This window comes from Pithys albifrons, chromosome 17 (genome assembly GCF_047495875.1).
Source record: "Pithys albifrons albifrons isolate INPA30051 chromosome 17, PitAlb_v1, whole genome shotgun sequence".
Taxonomy (NCBI): Eukaryota; Metazoa; Chordata; class Aves; order Passeriformes; family Thamnophilidae; genus Pithys; species Pithys albifrons.
The window spans coordinates 11,815,080-11,838,393 of record NC_092474.1 but is presented as its reverse complement, the minus strand read 5'-3'; the positions used below and the strand labels follow the sequence as shown (position 1 = coordinate 11,838,393).

The window sequence follows — 23,314 nt, the reverse complement described above, 5'->3', positions numbered from 1 at the left end:
AGCTGTGACGTTTTTGCGCAGAGTGGTAATCTGGAAATCGCTTATAAGCATCTTAGAAAACATGATGGGCTTGTAATAGAATAGTTAGGCTGCCTTTGTTGGGCATTTAAAGCCTGTGACCTCCCGTGTTTGTCTTTTCTCTGAACAACCACGGCTGCTGTGGGAGCGCACATGGAGATTTTCCAAAGCCGGGATAGAGATGCAGGGCTCCCCCTCCAAACTCCCTGATGCTGTGCCTGCAGATCTGTCCCATCAGGCTTGGTTTTGTCTCCTCAGCATCCCCTGATGTTCTGCCACCTGTTTGAGGAGAGCCAACCCTGTCAAAAGGTGTTGTCCATGAAGGGGTGAGCATCAGGCTGTGGGTCACCTTGCCTGCCCAGGAAGGTGATGTACCTGCAGAGCATGGAATGCTGCTGGTGGCAGTATCTTATCCCCATCATCTGTTCATCCTTCAGAGCCCCAGTTTCAGAGCCCCAGTCTCACTCCTGGCTTTCCCATGGTGACGTTTGTGGCCAGGGCTGTCTCTGGGGGCGTTTGACGGCTCCCAGGGTGATGGATGGACCTCGACTGGGACTGTTACACCACCATCAGATGAAATCAGCAGCCCTCTCTCTCCTGTGTCGTGAACATTTAACAGATCACAGCACACACATGTGTGAAGCCAGGGAATGGGTAGGAACCCACATCAGAGACAGCAGTGGGAGGGACAAAGTGATATTCACAAAGAGGCTGATCCAGCCTTTGTTTTTAAACCTCCAGTGCCAGCTGGCCACTAGCTGGGAGTGCATGGAAGTTAGAGATGAGCAGGGGAACTTTGATCCACTGGCAATGACAAATTAACTCCCTTTGAGGAAGCACTAACCATTCATGTTTCCTGATGTTCCCTGTGCAGAGTTGTTGTGGAATTGTTTTTATTTTTGAACTATTAACTGAAAGCCGAGTTTCCACTTTTCTCCCCTGTTGATATAAAAATACATCTGGTCTCCAAATAGAAATTGCCCATTTGGGAAAGACAGTCAACGCTTTAAAAATGCACTCACACAGAAGGAAAAATCCTTGTGTGCAGCTGGCATTGCAGAGAGCATCCTCAGTTGGGACTGGTTCTTATGAGGAAGGGATATTTATCAATCTCCTAATGTTGTTGACCCTTTGTCCCTCTAATGATTCCAGCCTGAAGGCTCTTCGGCTTGAGTATTTAATAGGGCAAGGGGGAATCTATAGGCAGAGCAGCCCTGTCCTCCAAATTAACACAGCACTTAGGGATGGAGCTGTCACACCTGGGGGTGACACACGCAATGGACCAGTCTCTGATCTCTGCCTTTCCATTGCCCTGGCGCGGCAGGATCTGCTCCTGAGCACTGTCTGTCTCATCCCAACAGCCCAGGCTTCATGTGAGTCTATTTGCCACCCTTTCATTTTGAAATTTCCTTTCTGAATCCCACAGACATTCTTAAGCTGCTCTTCCAGCCTTTCCCTTTCCAGTTTTCCCTGCTCTGTCCACCTCTCCATCCTAGAGCCTCCTGGGCCATAGCCCTGCCCAAGCTGCATTCAGAGCTAGTGACAAAATGCTGCTGTGCTGAGCCAGAATGTTAAGCTTGAACCCAACTCTGCAAAATCATACTCAAAAAATGTTTAGGAAAAGGGGAGAAGTCCATAGGGTTTTCATGCAATCCCTGAAGTGTTTGGAAAGCAAAAGGGGCCTGTGAGGAAATTTGCCAGGGTTCTATAGCCTTCAGTGTGGCCTGGCAGTGGGTGTGCTACCAAATGCAGCTTTAACAAAATCCTTTTTCAGCATTTAAAACAGAGCCTTGTGTGGTGGAGGTTCCCCTCTCCTTGAAGGTGTAGGATGATGTGAAGCCATAGGAATTAGGGATCTTTTCTGGTGGGTCTCTCTCTTGGACGAGTGGACACCACACGTCTCTTTATCCTTCGTTTGGACACAACTACACAGACCTCTGGCTGTTCAGTGCTTGGGTCTTCAAAAGAACTGTCTTGGGAAGGCAGATGCTCAGGTGGAGGAGCTGCACCCCAAAAATAGCTCCTGTCTCCAGTCCCACTTTCTGTGAAAGCCAGCCTGCTTGTCCTCATTTCATATTTCTCACCTAATTAAAATATTTTTTTGCCTACCTATCTTTTCATTTGGAATAGCAGCAGTGGCAAATTTCCTCCTCTCACTGGAAGATTTCCAGCAGTGCGGATGTATGGGAATGGCATTTCTCCCCTTCATCCCTTTGTCTTTTAAATCATCAGTGATTTGTCTTGCTTTTTCCCCCTGAAAAAGTCTTAATTCCTTCAGAGCAGTGAAGAGCTACATTTTATTTTTTAGCTCGTTTCCAAAGAAGTGACATTTGTGTGTTTGTCACCTGAAATGTGCAGCTTCTTTTCTGCAGCCCCAGCTCTGGGAGCTTATCTGGAAGATGGGTCACAGGGAGCAAAGCTCCCAGCACAGGCTGGAGCTTTCCTTCATCCTGGGTGCAAACCAGCTCATTTTGGGAGGGCATTTGACCGGGAAGGGCCAATGTCACCAGGCTGCTGGCAGATGCATCTCTCCCAGCGGGTTTCTTTCATGCCACACAACTTGATGGCAGCATCTGCCTTCCCTCTTGCTCCATGACCTTTCCCAGTGCTGCCAGCAGAACTAGAGGATGGCTCATCCCAGACTGGGCTGAGCAGCTGTGTGTGTCTGGTGAGGCGTGGAAGCAACTCTGCAAGGAGGAAGAGGTGGCAGAGATGTGGCTCAGAGGACAAGAGACCATCGAATGCTGCATGTTACACCTCGTTCCTCATGGTCTGCCCATCTCCAAGACCTGCTGCAGAGCACAGTGAGGTTACAGAGCCTGTGTACTGTCATCCAACCTTTCTCTTCCTTATGCTGTGGGAAGTGAGAAATTAAAAAGTATAAATTAGCAAATGAAACCCAGCGATTAGAGCTGCAGTTGTCTGCCAGGCTTTGGGAAAGGCTTGTTCTGCCAACGTAAACAGCCATCACAACTCCCTCCTGCTGCCTCCCCCCCCCGAGTGTTTATTTAAACCAACACATTGCTCTGCTAATTGGGAGATAGGCCTTTAAAACACAGCAGCAGCAAATAAAAACAGCTGTAGCCTGCAGCCCTTTCAGAGGAATGTGCCTCCCAAAAAGGGACCACTCTGCCTCCGGGGTCACCCCAGGTTGCTTGTGACACTGGGACAGTGGGAATCTCAGCCATGCTATGGAGCAGGTGGAGCTGCTGCTCCTCATCTCTTTTATAGCAAGTGAGAATCATGTGAGTGAAAGGGATTCAGAAGGAGAGGGAAAGGAAGGTTACTGAGTGCTGGTTGCTGGAAACTGGGGGTTTTTTTGAGTTTCATAACCCAGTGGCTCAGACAGGGTCCTGACTGCTGTGGAACAGTTGGGAGAAGCAAAGCCTCTTGCAGGAGAGGCCCCTCTGCCCAGACATGTGGCATCTGGGGACAACCACAGTGGTTCAAAGTTGCCATTTAGCAAATGGCTCAGAGAACAGGTCTAGGTTTCTCCAGTACAGCATTGGAGCTGTTCTGGGGCCTCCAAATGGAAGGAAAGTCTTGTTGGACTTCAAGATATGTTTGTGGTCCTATAACTGCCATATTTGTTCCAGGCATACAAGTTTGCAGAGCTCATAACCTGAGCTAATCCCAACCTTAGCTGGGACTCTTAAAAGAGCATTTGAGGCATTTCTCTCCTCCTGTGCCAAGCCATGTGTCACATTACTGTGGAGTACTTTGTGTCTGGGGATGAAAATACTTGACCAACATGTTTGTGTATTTGCATTATGGGCCAAATCCTGCTCAGTCTTGAATTTCCCTGGAAGTCTGTGGGAAATAAGGACAAAGTCAACCTTCCTTGGATCAACTTGCTGTTTCCTGAGTGTGTCTGCTGGTTGCCTTCAGACACAGAAAGCCATCTGAGCTCTGTGCTGGCCGGCACACTTGTATTCAACCAAGAGCTGTATGGATGTTACTGAGCAGGATCTAACAAGCAGGAAACCTTTGGACTTCTATAACACAGCAAACCCCCATAGGCAGAAAGAGCAGAGGACTTCTGTATTGGCTTCTGTTCTGCCATATTTGCTGCCATCACAGCCAATATCACAAAACAGCTGGCGAGTGAAAGGCAGCTCTCAAATTTGATGCCCCTGAGCAGAAAGGAACCTCTCTCCTCACACCTGAGCTGTGCTTTCCTGTGTGCCCGCAGAGAACAGGGTGGTAGAGAGTCATGAGGTTGCCCAAGAGGGTCCTGGTTTGCTGTTGACCCCCCCTAGTGCTGCCCCAAGGCTCGACAGCCTTTCCAGGCTGTAGCTTTCCCGGCTCAGGTGTGGTCCCATCCTTGAGCTTGCTCCCAGTGCTGGGTTTCAGCCTGTTCCCTGCAAGCAGCAGCCTGAGGGAATGGCAGTGGGTATTTGCTCTGCTGCAAGTATGTAGAAGATAAATGATCCAGTCAAAGCCACTGATGGAGATGAATCCTGCCCCATCAGAGCAAAGCGCTCAGAGTGGGCTGTTCTTTGGTGGCCTTTTACCTTCAGGGGAGAGGGAGAGAGCTTTACCTCATGTGAGCCTGTTCTTATTTTCTCCTTTAATTTTTTTTTCCCTCTTAATTCTGCAGAAAGCCTTCTACGCCCTGTGCCACAGCACACATTTGTATGGCCGGAGGCTGGTCTTGGAGTGGGCAGACACAGAGGAGACACTGGAGGCCCTGAGACGGAAAACAGCAGACCATTTCCACGGTAACACACAGCATCCTTCTGGCCTCTCGGTGCAGCCTGGCTGGCACCATCCCATCTGGCACACACTGCTGTTCCATGCAAGCCCTTTCTCTACTGCTGCTGGCTTGCCAGAGCTGGCAGGTAGATGCTGGAGCCTGAGGATGCAGGGAGAAGCAGGAGGCATCCAGGCCAGGGCTTTGTCTGACAGCTCTGTGTGTGTGTATGAGCTCGTTAACTCTCTGCGTGCTGGCACTGCTGAGGCACCTCAGTGGCACCTGCCAGCCACAGTGCCTTTGCTCCATCCCCTGGCAGCCCAGGGTGCTCCATGGCTGGAGACATGCTCTGTGCATGCAGCACATGGATTAAAAAAGACAAATAATTTGGCCATGAGTTGAGACGCAGAGCGAGCTGTTTGGATCAGGTTGGAATGACAGCTCTGCAGATGACAGCACTGCAGGCTCCTATTGACAGCCATCGACAGGCACAAATGCATTGCTTGGCAAATATTTATGTAGGAAGGGCTCCCCTGGGCTGGAGGGCTAAGCTGGAGATCAATGCGCTTCTTCCTGCAACCCCTCCCAGCCTCCCCTCTCCATCACCACATGCCCATGGCCCGGGGGTTTGGCAGGAGCAGTTGTGGGGCTGCACATCACAATCTCTCATGATGGAAGAGCAGCATGTCTCGGTTATTTAGTGATCCTGACTCCAGCAGGATCTGGCCACGTGTTCCTGAAACAGTGTGTGCAGGACTGGCTGTTCCAGGCTGGGGAAGCTGCAGGTTGGTGTTGGAAAGGGTGATGGGGGTTACAACCAGAGAGGTGTGAGGCAAAGGCAGCTTTCCAATATGGTTCCAAAGAGGAAACTACAAAGAGCACAATGGTGTCCAGGCATGTGTAAGAGCCTGGATGTGCAGGGAGCAGTAGGGAGAGTAGGCACAACTGGAGGATGGATGTGCTCACTTAGCACTGAAGGGGGGACACACTGTGTTTGATCACAGTAACATGAATCTCTGCCTGGGTGGAGAAGGCAGCAGATGTGGTATTTCATGCACTCAATTTTATCTTCAGGATCTTCTTCCCCCCTTTCTACTCTGCTCAGTCTAGGGACAAATAAATAGTCTTGGATTTGGGGTCGTTGCAGACTCACAGCAGGTGCTGGCTGCTGCCTGTGAGCCCTGCCACTTCCCCATGGCTCTGTTTGCCTCCCAGTTTCTATCTGCCTTTACTCCAGCCTCCTTGTCTGGGCTCTTCCTTACCGAGCTGGGGACTCAGAGAGTGCAGCAGGAAGAGATTTTTCACATCCCAAGAGGGATGCAGCCTCAGAGCTGAAGTGGCTCCAGGGGCTCGGCTGAAAAACAGGAGCAAGGTTATCACTCCCCATCTTTAGGGACAGGGAATGCGATGGAAGCAGCAGTCACTGCTGTGCTCCAGTCTCGAGGGGAGAGCAATAACATCCAATGAGTTCAGCCCTGGCTGGTGCACACGCGCGTCCTCCGCCACAAAACTGCCGGTAGCTAATCCTGCGGCAGAGCGGGATCTGCCGGGCGCGGATCTCCGTAACAAAGCCAGCCTGGGGCACATGCGGGCACCGGGAGCTGGCTGGTGCCTGGGACCAGGTCTCGGCCTCTCAGCACATTGACAGGCTGGAGGGTCATGGGTGGGATTTTAATTCCTTGGGAAGCACCCTCTCCTGATTTCAAAGCAGGCTTCTGGCAGCAATGCCCCGTGGCTCCGAGATGAGGAGGAAGCTACACCCTTTCCCTCTTGCTGTGAGGGTGCAGAGAGTGATAGGGATGAAGAGGGAAAAACAGCAGCCACCACTCTGCCCCCAGCCCCCATGGGGGGGATGCTTCTTCACCTTTCCTCCCTGGTGTAGCTGGGGGCTGGTTTTCCCACCAGGAGCACAGGCAGCGTTGCTGCCCTGCCTTGCATTCTGCCTGCCCCTGCAGCCACGCAGCAGCCAGGCTGCGACCACACATCTCCTTTCACTGGTGATACAGACAAGATGCTGTTAACCAGAAATCAGACTCATTTCTTCTTACTGACACCCATTTCCCCCACTCCCTTCCTCTCCCCAGAAGGCACAGGAGCAGTTCAGACAGGCCTGTGCTGTTCATGGATGTGCCTGTGAGTTTTTCTCTCCCACCTCATTGTGGGTGACTTGTAAGTGTCCTTTCACAGCTTACAGTCTGCAGTAGCCAGGCCCACCTGGTCCTTTATATCCAGATAGGAAGGGACTGAGTTGGTAATGGGAAAGAAAAGATAATTTAGAGTCTTCAAGGCTCAAGAAATAGTCAAGACCAAGGTCCCTGCTGTTCTCAGCTGCTCTTTGTCCCCAAAAGCCACCACTGCTGCTGTTTTCAGGTTGTTCCCCAAGCCAAACCCATCCAGCAGTGCCTGGGAAGCGGGATGTGGGGGCAGATGCCATATAAAGGCACAGTGAGGTGGGCCTTATGTCACTTTCCATCTCAGTTTATTCCTTGTTTCCTGCCCTTAATTTCTTTGCAGGATTGAACATTGCTGTCCTGTGAGAGAACCTTAGTCTTCTTTTCTTTCTCTGAAAGTCTTCTGTGATCCTTTTGGACCTGGAGACCTCTAACACCACAAGCCACCCTTGGTGTTGGAGAAGCTGCTCTTGCTGTTAGTATCCAGCTATGTTGGCTTGCTGTGCCATGGGTTCAGGGTGATATGTAGCTTCCTCTGCTCCTGGCTATTTTCCTGGATATTCCACAGAAATAAGAGCAATCAGGGACCATGCCAAGGATTTTGCACATGCCAGAAGAGGTCACAGTGTTAAAGCAGGACAAAGGACTGAGCCACCTTGATCTTTTCAGGCTGGTGTCCTGAGTAGCAGCAGCCAACACCCTTCATCCAGCTCCAGTGTCATCCCCATCATCTGCCTTAGGAAGGAAATACTGTGGAGTATTTCCAAGTCCAGACCTGGATTGCCAGAGACGTGTCCTACCACTGACTGCTCTGTGCTACAATTATGCACCTAATTTCTAGACACCACTTAAACAGATTTGGCTTCCAGTTTCAGGTCTCTGCTGTTATTTGTTCAATTAAGGAGAGGTCTGGTTCTCCCAAAGCTTTTCTCTATGCAAGCATTTGTTGTGACAATCCAGCCACTTCTGAGCCATCTTTTCAATAGGTCTAATAGATGCAATAAAATGGAATAGGCTTCCTTCCCATTTTGTGTAGTTTTCAGGTCATTCTTTATGGTTTGTTCTGAGGCTTTGTAATGTTCCAGGAGAAAGTGAGTACCCCAGAAGTGATCACTGACTGCCAGAGGTGGTTTCAGTAATGCTGTCAGGAGTCAAGCCATAGCCTGGCTCTGATGCCTGGGACTGCAGCACTGCACTCCATACTTGCCTCCCTGAGCAGTCTGTAAGAGCTTTAAGGCTTTTTTGCTCATCTCTGAGAGTACCTTCTTTTCATCCTGAGGCAGGAGTGTGTTATATTAAAAAACAAAGAGCCACTTTGAGTTTTAATTGCACCCCACTCATAATTTGGGAAACTCACTGCTGCAAGGTGTGTGCAGAGCCTGACAGCTTGACCAGCAACAGGGAAGGATTTGATGCTGCTGTGGATAAAGAGACGTATCAATTCTAACATGGTAAGGAGAATCCAGAGAAAGGTTGGCCAGCAGCTGTTCTTGCAGCCTCTGATCCAGCCCATAACCTGGAGAAGGGTTGTGGCAAGTGCTACATCAGGGCAGCGAAGGTTGGCAAACACTGCCACCAGCTGCATCTTGGCCTCTGATTGGGAGACAAGGATCACTGATGTCCTTGAAACCAGCAGACAGAATATTCTGGCTACACCAAACCAGTGACAAACAATCCCTCTGCCCTGCAGCTGAATTTGCCAGCCCTGGGGCAAGAGGCAGATCTGGATCACATCCAGAGGCCTGGTGCTGACCTGCACCCTGCAACCCCACAATCATAGAATCACAGCCCACCAAAGGTCTATGAACAGCTCAAACCCCCTTTTCTCCCCTGCATGCCCAGTTGCTGGTGCAGCTCCATCCTGGCAGGCCTTGCTGGGGGAGGCAGCGATCCCCTCGGCGTGCGCGCGCTCCCCGTCTCCCGGGAGCCCGCAGTCCGTGCAGGGAAGGTACTTGCTCCCAATCCAGCTAAATTACTATTGACTTGTGTTCTCTGCGCTTCACAAACATCGCGCTCAGCCGGCTCCAGCGGGGCTGGCGGTATCCTGCCAGGGCTAACTTGGGAAGCCAGCTGTGCTGGGCCGCTTTTTCCTGCTCTTTCCCATCGATCAAAGAATTAAATTGACAGATGGGGAATTTTGCGTGAGACGCAAGAAGGGGAAGGAATGACTTGTGGGGGATTTTTTTTATAGGAAGGATGGGGTGGAAAGAGGGGAGGGTGAATGAGGGAGATGTGTGAGGAGGGGATTGCAGTTGTGAGTGTGTTTCCAGCGAGGGCCCCGCTCTCAGCAGAGGCTGTGGTGGGGTGTAAAGCAGCGGAGCCCCACTGTGGCTCATCCCTGTTATTTACAGTTGTTTGCTGGAAGTTGGTGGTTTGCAAGGGAAGGCTTGTTCCACTCTGGACCTGATTCTCCTGCCCTCCCTGGCAGGGTGGGAGAGGTTGTCCCTGTTGCCACCACCTTTCCCAGGTCGCTCCTGTCCCCATGTTCTTTCTCAGGTTTGCTCCTCCTTTGGCCACAGGCCCCCAGGCTTCTCCTTTCTCCTCACCTCCCAACTGTTAGGGCTTCCTTTTTTCTCCTTTCTCCTTTCTTCTTTTCTATTTTTCCTTTTTTTTTAGAATTTTTTTTTTTAAGAGAGCATCTGTAACTAATGCAAACACATGCCGTAGCCGGAGAGTAAAACCCTGCAGGATTAGCGTGGCATCCGCAACCCTGCCACGTTCTAATCCCGTGGTAATCCCCCTCTCGGCCCACCCCCGCCAGCTTTGGCTATTGTTTAAGGGGAGCAAATGGGATCGTTAGCGGGCAAACCTTAACCAGCTTGGAGCAGCAGAACGGAAGTTGAACCAATTCACTTCCCCACCCTCCTGGGTTTTTATTTTCTGCTTTTCCTCCTTGTCAGATGATGGGGGAATGCTCCCAGTGCTCCCTGTAGCCAAGCTGGTGCATCTGGAGGATGCAGTGGGAGTCATACCTCCTGCCAGCCCCCAGTAGGTCCTGTGGGTCCACAACTCTGCTCAGGGATGCTCTCTTTACATCCAGCATCCCACATCCAGCATCTCCTCCTCCATGCAACCCCCATCATCACCTCTGTGCAAGCTTTCTGCATGGGACACATCAGGGTCTGGTGGGGAAGGGTGGCAGATGCAGGACACACTTTGCTGCAATGGGTTTGGGAGCTGGGGCCACATTTGATCCTGTTCCCAAGCAGGAACGGGAGCTGAGAGGGCAGAGTAAAGGCGAGGTAGAACTGCTGAGCTGGCACCTTTCTCCAGGGTGGGTTATCCCTTATGCTTTGGGGTGATTGAACCAGAAAGAGCCACTGGAGGGTCTTGGAGTGGCACCTTGTGGTCCCTCTTGGCTCCCCTGAGCTCAGTGGGGTGGGTGCTGGAAGGGGAGCAGGGTCCACCAGCACCCCTGTCCCCAGCCCATCCCCACAGCCCCCAGGGGAAAGAGAGGCAGGTTCTGGCTCTCTGTCAAAGAATTAATTGAAAAATAAAATCATTAGATGGGAACTCCAGAAATGCAAAATTGTTGAGAGTTGGGGGGAGATAGAAGGGGGGGATGTGAGCTTTTGTCAGGTTAATTTCTCCTGTATTGATGTTTTGTGACATTTACTTGTTGTTTATCTCCCGCAGCAGCTGTAATACTAAAAGAAAATGCACAGCTTGTTCCATTTATTTATTTTACACCTTTTCTTTAGTCCTATGGTATGTTTGTTTGTTTGAGAAACCCAGCGAGGCTTTTGATGTCTGAAAGCAGGATTTAAACAGCTGTTCTCCATGTGCTGCTGCAAGCGAGAGCCGCTGGCTGGGGAGAGAGGGGGGGAGAGGGGGCTGCGCTGTGGCTCCTGCCAGGAGGGCATTTCTTGCCCAGCAGAGAGGTGTTGTCAGCCTCAGAACAGGGACCAAATGGCTTTGTCACCTCCATTGCTAGGCGCTGATGTGGGGTTGGGATGCTCTCTGGCTGTAGCACCATAGGGAGGGATACATGGTGCTGCACCCCACAGGAGTTTGGAGAGCCAGAGGGTCACAGGACAGTGCTGTTGGTGTGGATCAGGAGAAGCAAAGCAGGGGCATCCCTGCCTCAGCTGTTGGGGCAGAGCCAGGTGAGGGATGTGAACCGGGCTGCAGGAATTGCGTCGTCTCAGTGGGTCTGTTTCCTGCCAAGAGCCTTGATGAACCAAGGGTGGTGTCTGGGTTGGTCTTGCAACCACTTCTCCACAGGAGGTGGATGAATTGGGGTCAACAGGAAGGTTTGGCATCACCAATGAGCCTACTGGGATGCTGAGGCCATTTGCTTTCAGAAAGCCTGTGAACTAAAGCACAGGTGGAAGGTACAGTCACAGCTCCAGCCATGGTGCCCTGCCAGGACCTGTCTGGGGAGGAGAAGTAGGTGATAGTTGAGGGGCTTTACCTGGAAGGGGAATGAGGGCACTGAAGATATCCTGCTACCTCCAGCTCCCCTCACTCCCCCCAAGTAAATGACCTGGAGATGAGCTGCGTGTGAGTCCAGGTTGTAATTTTTGCTTTTCTTCTTCCCCTCTTTGCTACCACCTGGGCCTGGACAGCCCCCTCAAAGAAGAAAAAAAGATCAGAGTTTTTGAATGAAATCCTGGAGCAGCTGGAAGAGGAGGAGAGCAACAAAGATGAGGACATGTAGCAGCTGCCTGGTGTCTGCTGAGGTGGGTACCAGGGCAAGTGGGGCCGTGGTGGGCACAGCTGGCCCTAAAGATCAGAATGTCTTGGACTACCACAGGGTGGTCAGTGCCAGGCAGAGGAGAAGGTGGAATTGCAAAGGCTCAGCAGCCTCCAAGCAGGGGTCTCACCCTCTGCCTCTCCTGCCTGTCACCCTGCAGGCTTATGGCTGTGGTCTTAGGGGGTACAGCCCAGACTGGGGCTCGGTTTAGTCTCCATGTAGAAGTGAGTGCATGCACTGCATGTGTCCCTGTGTGCTCCCTTGTGTGTTTGCTTCCCTGCAAAGGAAGGCAGCAGAATTGCTGCACCAGCAGAAATCACCGTCAAGGCACGAACTGGCCCTCACTGTGGCTGGGGGAGAGCAGATCATCTGCCAAGAAATAAAAATGCTTGTTTGGAAACCAACCTGCAGCTGCCACCACAAAACAGATAGTTTAGCAAAGGCCTTTCTCCTGCTATCACCCACTTCATGGTTCATTCCCTCCAAGGGCACCATGCTCCCCAAGATCTGACTTATGCCATCTTGAGTCCTGGCTGCCATCACTCTTCCTTGACATGTGTCTTCTTGGACATCTTGAGGCTGCAGAGTGTGGGATGGCAGAGCTGGCAGTAGGGAGCCAGAATTAATGTCTCCCTATGGTCAAACACTATACAGTCCTGCCAGCCCCTCACCTCCTTTTTAGTCCACCCTACATTGGTTCAAGAAAGGTTTGACAGTCTCATGGATCATCTTTGTGGCCTGGATTGCTGGTAAGAAACCTGTTCACCAACGACAGTGTCTAGAGAACACCAGGAGTGCTCCTAGATCCCTTTGAGCTACACTGTGCTCCACTTTTTCCATCCACTGATGGACTGGCCACCCACCTCCACTGTGGTGAAACCCCATCCTGTGCTGAGAAGCTCATGCAGGGCCAAGAAAAAGAAGTGGCACTGTGCCCACAGAGAGGTGGCTTGGGGCACTGGGCTGACAGATCCTTCATGCTGAGGACAAAAGTCCCTGTAGTGCTTCTTTCAGCCATGCTGTGTTTGCTCAACACAACCAAGAGAATGATTTTGCCACATCTAACTCCCATTTTTCCAGCCCCAGAAGTTATGCCAGTTCCCAAATTTCATCTGAGTGTCCCAAGGGTCTCCTGGTATTCGGGGTGCTGTGCTGCACACATCCTAAGTGGTGCTGAGCCCACTGTGCCGGGGGAGCTGGGTCTGTTCTCCACGTATCCACCCCAGGAAGCGGCCCCGCGCTCGCAGGCGTGTGTTTGTGTGTGTGATGCACATTACTGCTGGAGAGGCTGTTTTGCTCTCGGCAATATCTGCCTATTGCTGCGAGGCGGTGCCCAATACACCGAGCAGTGGGATGCTCATAACCTTACTTATTACCAGACTTTTGTTCAACCCACAACACCGCTGGCCGCCTGAATCGCGAGCGCATCTGGGCCTGAGCCCACCAATAACCCTGTTAATCCATCTGCCTTCCCGGGCTGCCACCAGCACCAGGCACAAGCACAGCACAGGGGCCCTCCTGATGAAAGGGAAGGTGCTTACGTGACCACAGGAATAATCCAAGTTGGGTTAAAGCACTGCCTGCTTCATGCACTGCATCTGCAGTAAGTGCCGGGGCTCTGAGGTAATGTTTGTCCCCTTGGAGCAGCTCTGATTGAAGGATGGCTCCAGGTGTATGTGCTGTTAACACCTTCTCCAGCAGCCAGCCCGAGGATGGAGCTGGGGAGCGCTTGAGGTGCGAAGGGATGGAGCAGCACAGGAGAAGCAGGACACGTGGTGTTGCTCAGAGCCCAGGCAAGCCCTGTGCTTACAGATGTGTCCTGTCCCAGTTCCTCTGCAAACCTCTCAAAACCTGTCCTCCCACAGGGCCTGGGTCTTGGCATTGCTGGCCTTGAGGCTCCCTGGCTTATCCTGCAGTCCTGGAAGGAGGCTAAGCACTCCTGCTCAGTGACCAGAGCTGTGACACTCTGTGCTGGTCCCCCAAGCTGTGCTGCAGCTCCAGAGCCCTGCTGCTGCCACTGAGAGGCTTTCTAGACCCCAACAGCAGACATTCCTGCTGTTGGTGGGTGGGGATGCTGGCTCAGGGGACAGACCCCCACAGAATGCAGGGATAACCCTTTGGGCTGTCTGCAAAGCTGCAGTGGCAGCTCCAGTGCATCCACCCTGCCCTTTGCAGGTGGGTAAACTGAGGCACAGGTGTAGAAGCAGGGCTGTCAAAGGAGGTGTCATTTTGTCACCTGAAGTGGTGACATGGTTTTTCCCCCTGTTTTTTTGTAGTGTTGATGAGAGACATTCCCATCCCTGCTCCCTCTTTGTCTCCCCACTGCCTTTGCCTCCTGACCATCACTGGTCCCAGCAGCTCTTGCACTGGGTGGTCACAGCAGGGAAACTTTACCCTTGGTTAAATTAAATTTAGATCTAGCAGGGGTGTTTTAACATCCTGGGTGTGAAGGACCAACCAGGAGCACTCAGTGCAGCCAACGGCCGGCACAGAGGACGGAGGAGCCGGGCAGGGTCCCTTCCACGCACCTCTATCACCCAGCACATGATTTAAGCGAAGCTTTGCAGTGTTGCAGGTTGGGGTTGGATTTTCCTGGGGGTTTTTTCCTGTTTTTTTTCTTCCTCTTTCCCTTCATTGTCTTTTGTGGCGGGGCAGGTTTCTTGCTGAGTGTCTCTGAGGTCTGCAGCGGCGACGAAAAGGATTAGCGCAAGCAGAGCATGTAGGCTTTAGAGAACAGAGCAGAGTTTGGTTTCAACATCTAATTCAATTTGTTCTGCCGAGATTGAAATATGAAATGGTTGCCAGTCAAACGTTCAAAGGGGGAGGAGGGAGAAAAGAAGAGAGGGAGCCTTCTCAAATTTAAATTTTAATGAAAATTAATTTAACCCTTTGATATGTTTTAAAACACATTATTTCCCGGTCTGGAAACAGGCTGGAAAACATTCATGAGGGTTTCTTTTTCTTCCCCATACCTTCAAACATAATGAAGATTTTCTTTTTCCCTTAATGATACTTATCTTGTTGAGCAGTTTGACATTGGTTAATTTTTCAGGCAATTTGGTATCAAGGAAATCTGTTTGATGTGAGTGGGGAGGGCTGTGTATGTGTATACAGATATATATGTGCCCCCACATTAATTATGAAAGTGCTGATTGCAGCTCTGGAGGACTGTTTGAGTTAATTCCAGCTCTGCCAGCAAAGACTCTACTTCTTTGTTACGTATTGAGAATCCCACACAGTGCACCCCTAAAATTACAGAGGGTTTAACGGGAATTTTCTGAAAACTGTTAATTACTCTGAATTAAAATGATTGCCTAAGTAGGTCTGCAGGAAATTCATCACTCCCCACTGCCTGGGTTTTTTTTCCTCTGATCTGAAACAATCCTAATGATAAAATAATGCGAACTCTTAACTATCTACATAGTTAAAGCTGGGAAACAGCCTCCCACTGGTCCTTAACCTCAGCAGTGCTTGTCGGGCTGAACACCATCACAATGCACTTATTTTGTTTGGGAGGGATAATAGTATCTTTTAGCAGTAATTGTTATTCAGGAAGGTTTATCTGTAACAAATGATTGCACACTAATTGTTGTAATGAGTCTGTAGCCCTGGTCCCCTTGTTTTCCTGGCTCTTGACACCCCAGAATCGGTGTCATCATGTGTGCTGGTCACCCTTCGGCTGCCCTTGCTCCCTGGGGAGAGCTGGGCACTTGAGGGATGGGATGCTCACCTGCTCTGGATGTTCTTTTGGGGTGGGTGTGCTGTACCCGGGCTGTGCTGATGGCAGAGAGGATGAGCAGCTCCAAGCCCAAGCCATCACCCATCACTCTACAAACAAGAGCTGTGGGTACAACCACCCTAGATGGGCTCAGGGAGTCTGTGGGCTCATGCTCAGCACATGCTCTCCCCATTGGAGAGCTGAAACCAGTAGTTTACACACAGTCCTGTCTTCTGGGGCCCTGGGTTACGATGCAGGGTCCCCGTGGGGTCTGCAGACCCCAGGCTGAAGCTGGTGGGCTTCTGCCAGGTTGTGACATCTTCATCCAGGGTGAGACCCCAGTGAGCTGGACAGCAGGAGCTGTGACAGCTGTGGCTGTTCCCCAGGCATTCACCATATCCCCTCCCCAGGGCCAGCTCTGGAATTGGATTAGGATATTATTCAAATGCAGCCTTTTTACTGAATGAGAGGGTTAACTGGTTTTAATGTAGAACCAGCTCTCCTTCATTGCTGCCTGTTGCCAGAGGCCTGTGTGGGCTGTTATCTACTTACAGGGACAGCAGGCAAGGCAAGGCAGAGAGGATAACCAAGGGGCCTGGGATTGCTGGGCACTGCCAGCCCCTCTGCTTGCAGGGCTGAGGGATCGTGTCTCTGCTGAGCCAGGCTGGGCCACAGTGCCCTCTTTGATTGCTCAAAGTGACTCATTGCCTTTGGAAAACTCCTGACTTAAGATCTGTGTTGTTTTTCTCCCTGTTCCACAGGAGAAGGAGGCAGGGGACTCAGAGCAGGCAGGGAGCATCCCACTCTGTGAGCTCTTGGGGGTTTCTTTTCATCACCATTGCACTGCTCCTGCCTACAGATCACAAATTTCAGCTCTTCTCATCCCTCTAGTCCCATCTTGCCTTTGCTAAGTCTTCCTCCTGGGTGTACCCCACGGAGTGGGGCTCTGGGAAATACTGAAGGGCCAAGCAAGGCTGTCTATTTGCAGAAAACACTAGAGATGGCATTCACCAGCCCTTTGCCTGGGCTGCAGGAAGATCTTACAACCCCCTGTGTCATGCCTGCTGCTTTCCAGACCAGCTGCCAACTCCAGGCAGGAACTCTGGAATCTCCAGCCTTTTTCTCTACCTGTTTGTCAACAGCTATCCCCTTTTCCCCAGCAGCTCTACCAGCTGTGCTTGCCTGCTCACAGAGACAGTGAGTGTGGTGTCTGTGCAGGCTTGCAGTTGTCTTCCTGAGCAAGATGTGGCAGGAAATACACAAAAGTGGTTTAGGCTTGGAAGAAAACAGTGTTTTGGTGGCTGCTCCTTTGAGAGGAAAGAAGCAGTGTGATCACGGGAGTCCTTCTCACTCTCTACAACTACCTGACAGGGTGTTGTAGTAAGGTGGGATCTCTTCTCCCAAGCAACTAAGTGATCAAACAAAGAGAAATGGCCTCAAGCTGTGCCAGGGGAGGTTCAGGTTGGACATCTGGAAGAATTTCTTCACTGAAAGGGTTGTCAAGCATTGGAATGGGCTGCCCAAGGAGGCAGTGGAGTCACCATCCTTGGAGGTGTTCAAGGAACAACTGATGTGACACTTGGTGCTCTGGGCTGGTCGACAGGGTGGTGTTTGGTCAAAGGCTGAACTTGATGAGCTTGCAAGTCTTTTCCAAACTTAATGATTCTGTGATTCTGGGAAGGCAAATTGCTGCTGGTGGAGCAAAGCTCTCCCGCAGATCTTTTCCCTCACTGCCTCTTTGCAGAGCAACTGAGGACAGTTGACTGGGATGCTGGTGGGAGATTTGGGGAGCATGAGCTTCTCCTTAATATTGCAGCACATCTGGACCTTACCCTGGGTCACACATGACCAGTGTTTCACAGCTTCACCTTCAGTTTCCACCACCACCTTCAGTTTCCACCACTACATTCCAGCTTCCACCAGTACCTTCCTCACCAGGAAATCCAACAGGAGATCGAGGAGGCAGTGTGCAGTTTTCCTTTCTCTGGAGCACAGCTCTGTGTGACTGAGACACGCTGCCTCCTGTTTTCCCTAAATATATGCATTGGAGAGGGAGAGAAATCGCATGGCCGGGCTTGAGATTTCAGACTTCGCCATTCATGAATAATAATCAGGCTCAGTAATTCACAGTAAATAGGTATCCAAATTGGCTAATAAGGGAGGCTTTCACCCCAAACTGGAGCTAGGAAGAGAGGCAGAGAGAACATGAGCAGACGTTGGCTGAGGCGGGTGTGTGCACGGTGTGACCTGAATCGCTGAAATATGGGAAGCGGTGCCAGCGCAGGAGTGGGGAGAGGGACCCCAGAGAAGGGGCAGTATCCCACCTTCCCTGCTGTGGCCAGGCTCAGACCTGCAGAAGCAGGATCCTTACGTTCCACAGTCCATAATTAGTGCTGTGTAATTAGGCTTGGCTCTCACTTCTAGCCCCAGGACCATGCTGGGCTGCTGAGCATGAGTGTGCGTGGACAGGGAGGGTGCAAAGACAGTGTCACCACATCCCCACATGTGACATCTCCAGCTCAGGGCTTAGCAAAGCTGCTGGGACAAGGGAAATGAGTGTAGGACAGTAATAAGGAGGTCTTTAAACGTGAGTCAGGAGAGGTGATCTGGGGGGCAAAGGGTTTTCTTTGTGTTCACTCAACTAAAATTTGGGGTTTGCCTTGCTGCTGGTTAATTTTCTCCTGTGAGAGCAAATGAGGCAGTGGTAGGAGCTGGTTCAGGTGCAATGAGGTAGTCTGTGGGTCTTCATCTGCTGGCAACAGGCTCTGACAGGAAGGAGACACTGCCCCACAGACCTCCTGCTCACAGGGAGTGGCTCCCAAGTGTCCAACACCGGACAGAGCAGCAGCAACGGGCATGTGGGAGATCCAGAGTCCTTCCCTGCTGCTTCCCAACACATACTCCTCTAGCAGCATCTTAAGGTGATGTTAAATCAAGTGAAGATAAAAACATGGAAAAGCCTCTCTGCAGACCTCAGTCCATGATTCAGGCTATTTAAATACATTGGGTAGAAGCTGAAAGTGCAGCTGATGAGTAGCTGGAGGAAGGCTGCCTCTCTGAGGGCCAGCTGCTGCTGGGCAGTGCTCTGCAGCTGCTAAATGACTTTTGAAATTGAGGAGAAACTTACAGCCACGTTTACAGTCCCCTCAGCTCCCTTATATAGGGCAGCACAATGGCTGGAGAGCACCACACTGCCACTTGGCTCCATTACCACATAGCACAGTCCTGCTGTCCTGCAGCAAAGAATCACTATGGACAAACCACAGCAGCTCTGGCCAAAGGCAATTTCCTTCCTGCTCTTCAGCTCCCCCCTTCCCCTCTTCTCCCCTCCCTGTGCCACTGGATTGGGGACACTCACAAAAATCAGCACTCTGGGAGGCATGGAGCAAGCAAACCTTTAGGTGATTTTGCTTATTTAAGTGTGTCAGAAAATGGGTTTGGGGTGTGCAGAGTGTTTCTCCTTGGGGTGTGACGGGTGGTGTTGATGCCCCAGCAGTTGCAGCACTGCAGAGCTGATGGCCAGAGCCTCCCTGCCCCTTCCCTACAGCTTAAATCATCCCTCATGGCCCAAAGCCGGAGGTGGGATTTAGCAGGGACAGCTTTATAAGCCACAAGAGATGGAGAGGAAAGTGTGCTCCTGCCTCTCCCACATTCAGTGACCTAAAATCTTCTTTGGAGTTAAGTGTAGCCTGTGTTAGCAGCCATCCTGCTGGCACTGGTGGGACTGGAGAAGTGCTCGGGTGCTGCCCTCGATCCATCACTTCATCAGCTTAGAAATCAGACCACAAAAGGCAAAACTCTCTTTCTGAGAGTTACGAATTTGGACTGGTCTGAGTCCCCTCAGGGCCATTCCCTGCCTTTTCAGGGTCCAACCTGCCCCAAAAGCCTGGCAGCAAAGCCCAGGTTTAACATCAGCCTCATCTGTCCTGCCAGGCCTTGAGCCCTGCTGGAGCTCTTGTGCCTGGCAGGGACAGGGATCTCTCCTGGTGTTTTGGGTAAAGTTCTAATTTTACATTTTGTGGTCTGGTTTCTAAGCTGGTGAAGTAGAAACCCTTTTAATTTCTTTTCTCCCCCAGATTCCAGGTGGCTGTGGGGGACAAGCTGCCACCATGGGCTCAGCCCTAAGCAGGACCCCCCTCCAGCTGCTCCCCCAGCCCAGGGCCCCTACTGGGGTCTAAATTAACCCAGGTTATTTCAACAGACCCAAGACAGACAGAGACAACCTATGTGGTGCTGCTGGTGGCTCTAAAGGTTCCATGACACCCGAAGGGGAGGCAGAAACAGGCAGATTGCAGACAGGAGCTGTTTTAATTTCATCTTCTGCAGCACTCAGCCCAGTGTGTCAGCCTGGGCAGAGCAAGCCCTGGGAAACAGGAGGATGGACTGTCCCAGGAGCAATTTTAACCACGTGTCAGAAGAACTGACAGAGGCATCACACTAAGGTTGGGGGCGGTGTCACAGCTCATTCTACCCCCCTGGCAGGATAAACAGGACAGGCACATCACCCCAGGCAGCTGCAAACCAGAGCAGGAGCTACTCCCAACAGAGCTTGGTACGGAAAAATTAAACCTAAGAAGTTTCTTTTTGATTTTAAAAATAAAAAACCTCCCCACTCTGTGTTTCAGCTGGAGGTCTGGGCCCCTGTGTGGCAGTGGGAGGGGGTGGCAGGGGCCACGGCAGGCAGGAGCCTTGGACTTCGTTAGGATTCAGCCCTTAGATCTCTCCTTTCTCTCTGATGGCTGAGTGTGATTGACACTTACAAATTACCCAGCCAAAAGTGTCGAGTCTTTGACCCCTGAGTAACATCTTTGGCAAGCCTGAGATTTGCTAGCATTTTGTCATCTAATTACTACAAATCCCTTGAAAATTCACTGGCTGGTGAATTTTTAATGCGGGACAATTTCAATGTGATGCATCGCCCAGATGGGCACGCGCGTGCTCCTTCCCTCTCCCCCCGCCGCCGCTTCTCCTTCCCTTTCTTCTCCTCCTCTCCTCTCTTTGCTCCACTTCCTCCCCCCATCCCATTCCTTACCTCCCTCCTGCCTCTGTGCATCCATATCCATGGGAAGTACCCCGGTATCTCATCCCCTCCAGGTCTCTGCATCCTGCTGGATGTGTCCAGGCTGGGGACGGGCACTTGGTGTCCCTCCAGTCCAACTCGAGTGCCCCTCTCTGTCTCACCAGCAGTGACAGGGAGCTGCTACATGGAATTAATTCTTTTTCCATCTTCTCAGGTCTCTGGCTCTGGGTGGAGCAGGAGAAGCCTCCGTGAGGACTCAGCAGCCAGCACACTTGTTGCCAGTGGAGCCCACCCGCCCTGTGAACCCAAGGGCTGATAAACTCCATGTGTCCAGGTCTTTGTATTTCCAGACTTTTAAACAGACCTTAAAGTCAGAGTGGGAGGAAAAACCCTTGTCTGCCAGCAGCTCCTGCTCGAGCATCACTTCTTAAATCCAGGCAGGGATGTGATTCCCTTCATCTCAGAAGCTGCCAACCTGGTGGAAGAGGAACCTGCGGCAATGGACACTTCCCTGCCAACCCCAGGAACTCCAGAACCCGCTTTTAATATCTGAAATTAATAACTTCTGTACATTAAAACCCATAATTATATTTTAAGTTTTCTAAACTGAATCGCATCTGGTGTTTGGGTTTGTTTTTTTAATACATCTTCACCACAGTCAGGTAGTGATGTTGGGCTGATAGGGAGATAAGCATGTTTTAGGAGGGAGGCCTGGGGTTTGCTGCGCTGGGCTTTGTGCCTGTGTCATTTCTGTCCCTGCTCTCAGGCAATCGCCTCCCGTCTCTCCCTTCCCAGCTTTCAAAGGGAAAGAGGCTTTGCTTTTCAACCAGGGTACCGCTTTACATATGTACGCAGCTGATAAAGTATTTTCACTTCGCCCCTTTCCCCTCTGGGAATCGCTGTCTTACGGCAAAACTGTTTTGTCTGACAAGGGCTGCAACAGATTACACATGTTGGCTGCAAATATGGGGCCTTTTCCCCCCCCCTTTTTTTTTTCCCTTTTTGAGAACCACATGCCTTTAAAAAAAAAATAAAAAAATGTCTATCTCTGCACTGCCACAATGAGCTCTGCCTTTTGCCTCGAGCCCTCAGGAAGAGCCCCGAGTTCGTATCTGCTTGTGGCATCAGACCTCCCGGGTCTGCTCAGCTTGTTTTTCTCACATGAGGTTAATTTGAGCCTGAATCTGTGAAAATGCCACTGATTCTGTCAGGGCTGAGCGCTTGTCTGGCTTTGAGTTTGAGGTGGGTTATTTTGGGACCCCTCAGCATCAACACCCACAGCATCCATAGAGATCAGCAGGACTTGGAGGAACTGAGGACTAAGCTCCAAGTGCTGCCCACTCCCTAAGACCTTTGGGGGCCCCAGCACTGAGCAGACTTTGGACCCGGGCACAATCCATGAGCTGGGTCAGCACTGGGGGTGCTCGAACCCAGGGAGAAGCTGTGGTTACCTTAAGTGTTGGGGATCCCACTGGATCCACCTGACCTTTTCTGGGGAGGAGGGTCCCAGAGCAGCACTGAGGATACCATCCTTCTGGGCACCTTGTGATGGGCATTTTCATGTCCAAGGACACCCAGAATCAGTGTGAAACTCAACCTGCTAGTTTTCCAAGTTAGTACTTGCCTTTTTTTCCCCCCACATTTTCACATCCTCCGTCATGAGATCACATCAAAGCAGCAGGTCCAGGTCCAGGGAATACTTTTCTTCACCCAAGTTGTTTGTGAAGATAATTAACTGTGTGTTCTCTCAGCTGAAACCTGCCATGGCAGAACTGAGTGAAGGGAACCCGAGGCAGGGGATGGATGGGGAGAACCGTAGATGGAAAACACACAGGAGGAACCAGCTAAGAGCAACATTCACTCCAGCATTTGCCCAGATGGGATCAGCCACCACAGGTTGCCCCTTCTCATGATCTCTAATTGTCCCTCAGCCTAAGAACATTCAGTTTTGGGGACATTCTTTTTGCCCTTTTCCACCTTCTCTGTGCCCCGATGGAGTCAGGAACTTACACTTCCTCCTCTCCTGCAGATGTGGGCCCAGCTCTGGTCTATATCATGACATAATGACAATCCTACTTGGTGGTCTTCCCAACCTTCCCATCTTTTCCCAATGATTTCTCACCTTCAGCCTCCTGTTACTTCACTGCACTCCTGTTTCTTACAGAGCCAAGTGTGATGATGCATTTGGGGGGGACACGATGGGTCACAACTGCTTGTTCAGCCCAGGGCACTGCCTGCTGCACAGAGTGACACTGCCAGGCCAGGCAAGACCACCTGCACTCCAGCACCTCCCTGGGGTCTTCCCAGGTCTGGCAACATCCCCATGCCCACCGGCAGCCCCTGCCACTCCATAAACCCCCTGCTCCCGTCGCACTGCGATGCCTGGATAACTAAGAAGTAATTAGTGCCACTTGCTACAGCAAGTAGTGCCCAAATGTCAAGGAACAGCAAAGTTATTAAACCTGTTTTTACTGCAGCTAAAGTGTGTGTGTGTGTGTGTGTGTGTGTGTGTGTGTGTGTGCGTGCTGAAGTTTGAGGGGGGTGAATCCAGCCCCAAAGCACTGGGCAAAGTCCCTTGCCCTGGCTGTGCTGCCCACCTGGAAGGTCATTCCCAGCTCTCTGCCTCAGTTTCCTCTCCACCACTCTATAAGGCACCCACTGTGTCCCCCACAGGCAAAGCCACATAGTTGTGTGATGGGAGAGGCCAGATCCTGCCCTGGGAGTGCAAAGGTTCACCAGCATCACTGGTTTCACCAGCTGGGGTGGGCAAGGGCATCTCAGAAGCCATGGGAAACCTTCTGCTCCCATTTAGATCTTAAAATCAGATGAGCTGTAATGAGCTGAAGGGCTGTCCCTGCCCAGGTGCCCATGCAAGTGCTTCTGCACCCCCAAACCTGTGCGCTGGAAGCTGCAGGCAGGTTTTTGGGGAGGCAAGCAGCTTGTCTGGGTGTGGGCAGGCAGAGGACCCCATAGCAGGACTGTGATGCAGCCTGTGCTT

At 51.4% G+C, this 23,314-nt stretch overlaps 1 protein-coding gene across 1 annotated transcript in view; it reads left to right on the top strand.

The window, feature by feature from the left end:
* Nucleotides 1-20,927, top strand: part of RBM19 (RNA binding motif protein 19) — a 65,300-nt gene extending 44,373 nt beyond the window's left edge. Inside the window, exons 23-25 of the mRNA XM_071571876.1 lie at nt 4,619-4,739; nt 11,451-11,564; nt 20,531-20,927. Of these exons, the coding sequence (XP_071427977.1) occupies nt 4,619-4,739; nt 11,451-11,542 (213 nt within the window). The 3' untranslated portion in view covers nt 11,543-11,564; nt 20,531-20,927. The remainder of the gene's footprint in view (nt 1-4,618; nt 4,740-11,450; nt 11,565-20,530) is intronic.
* The last annotated feature ends 2,387 nt before the right edge of the window (nt 20,928-23,314 follow it).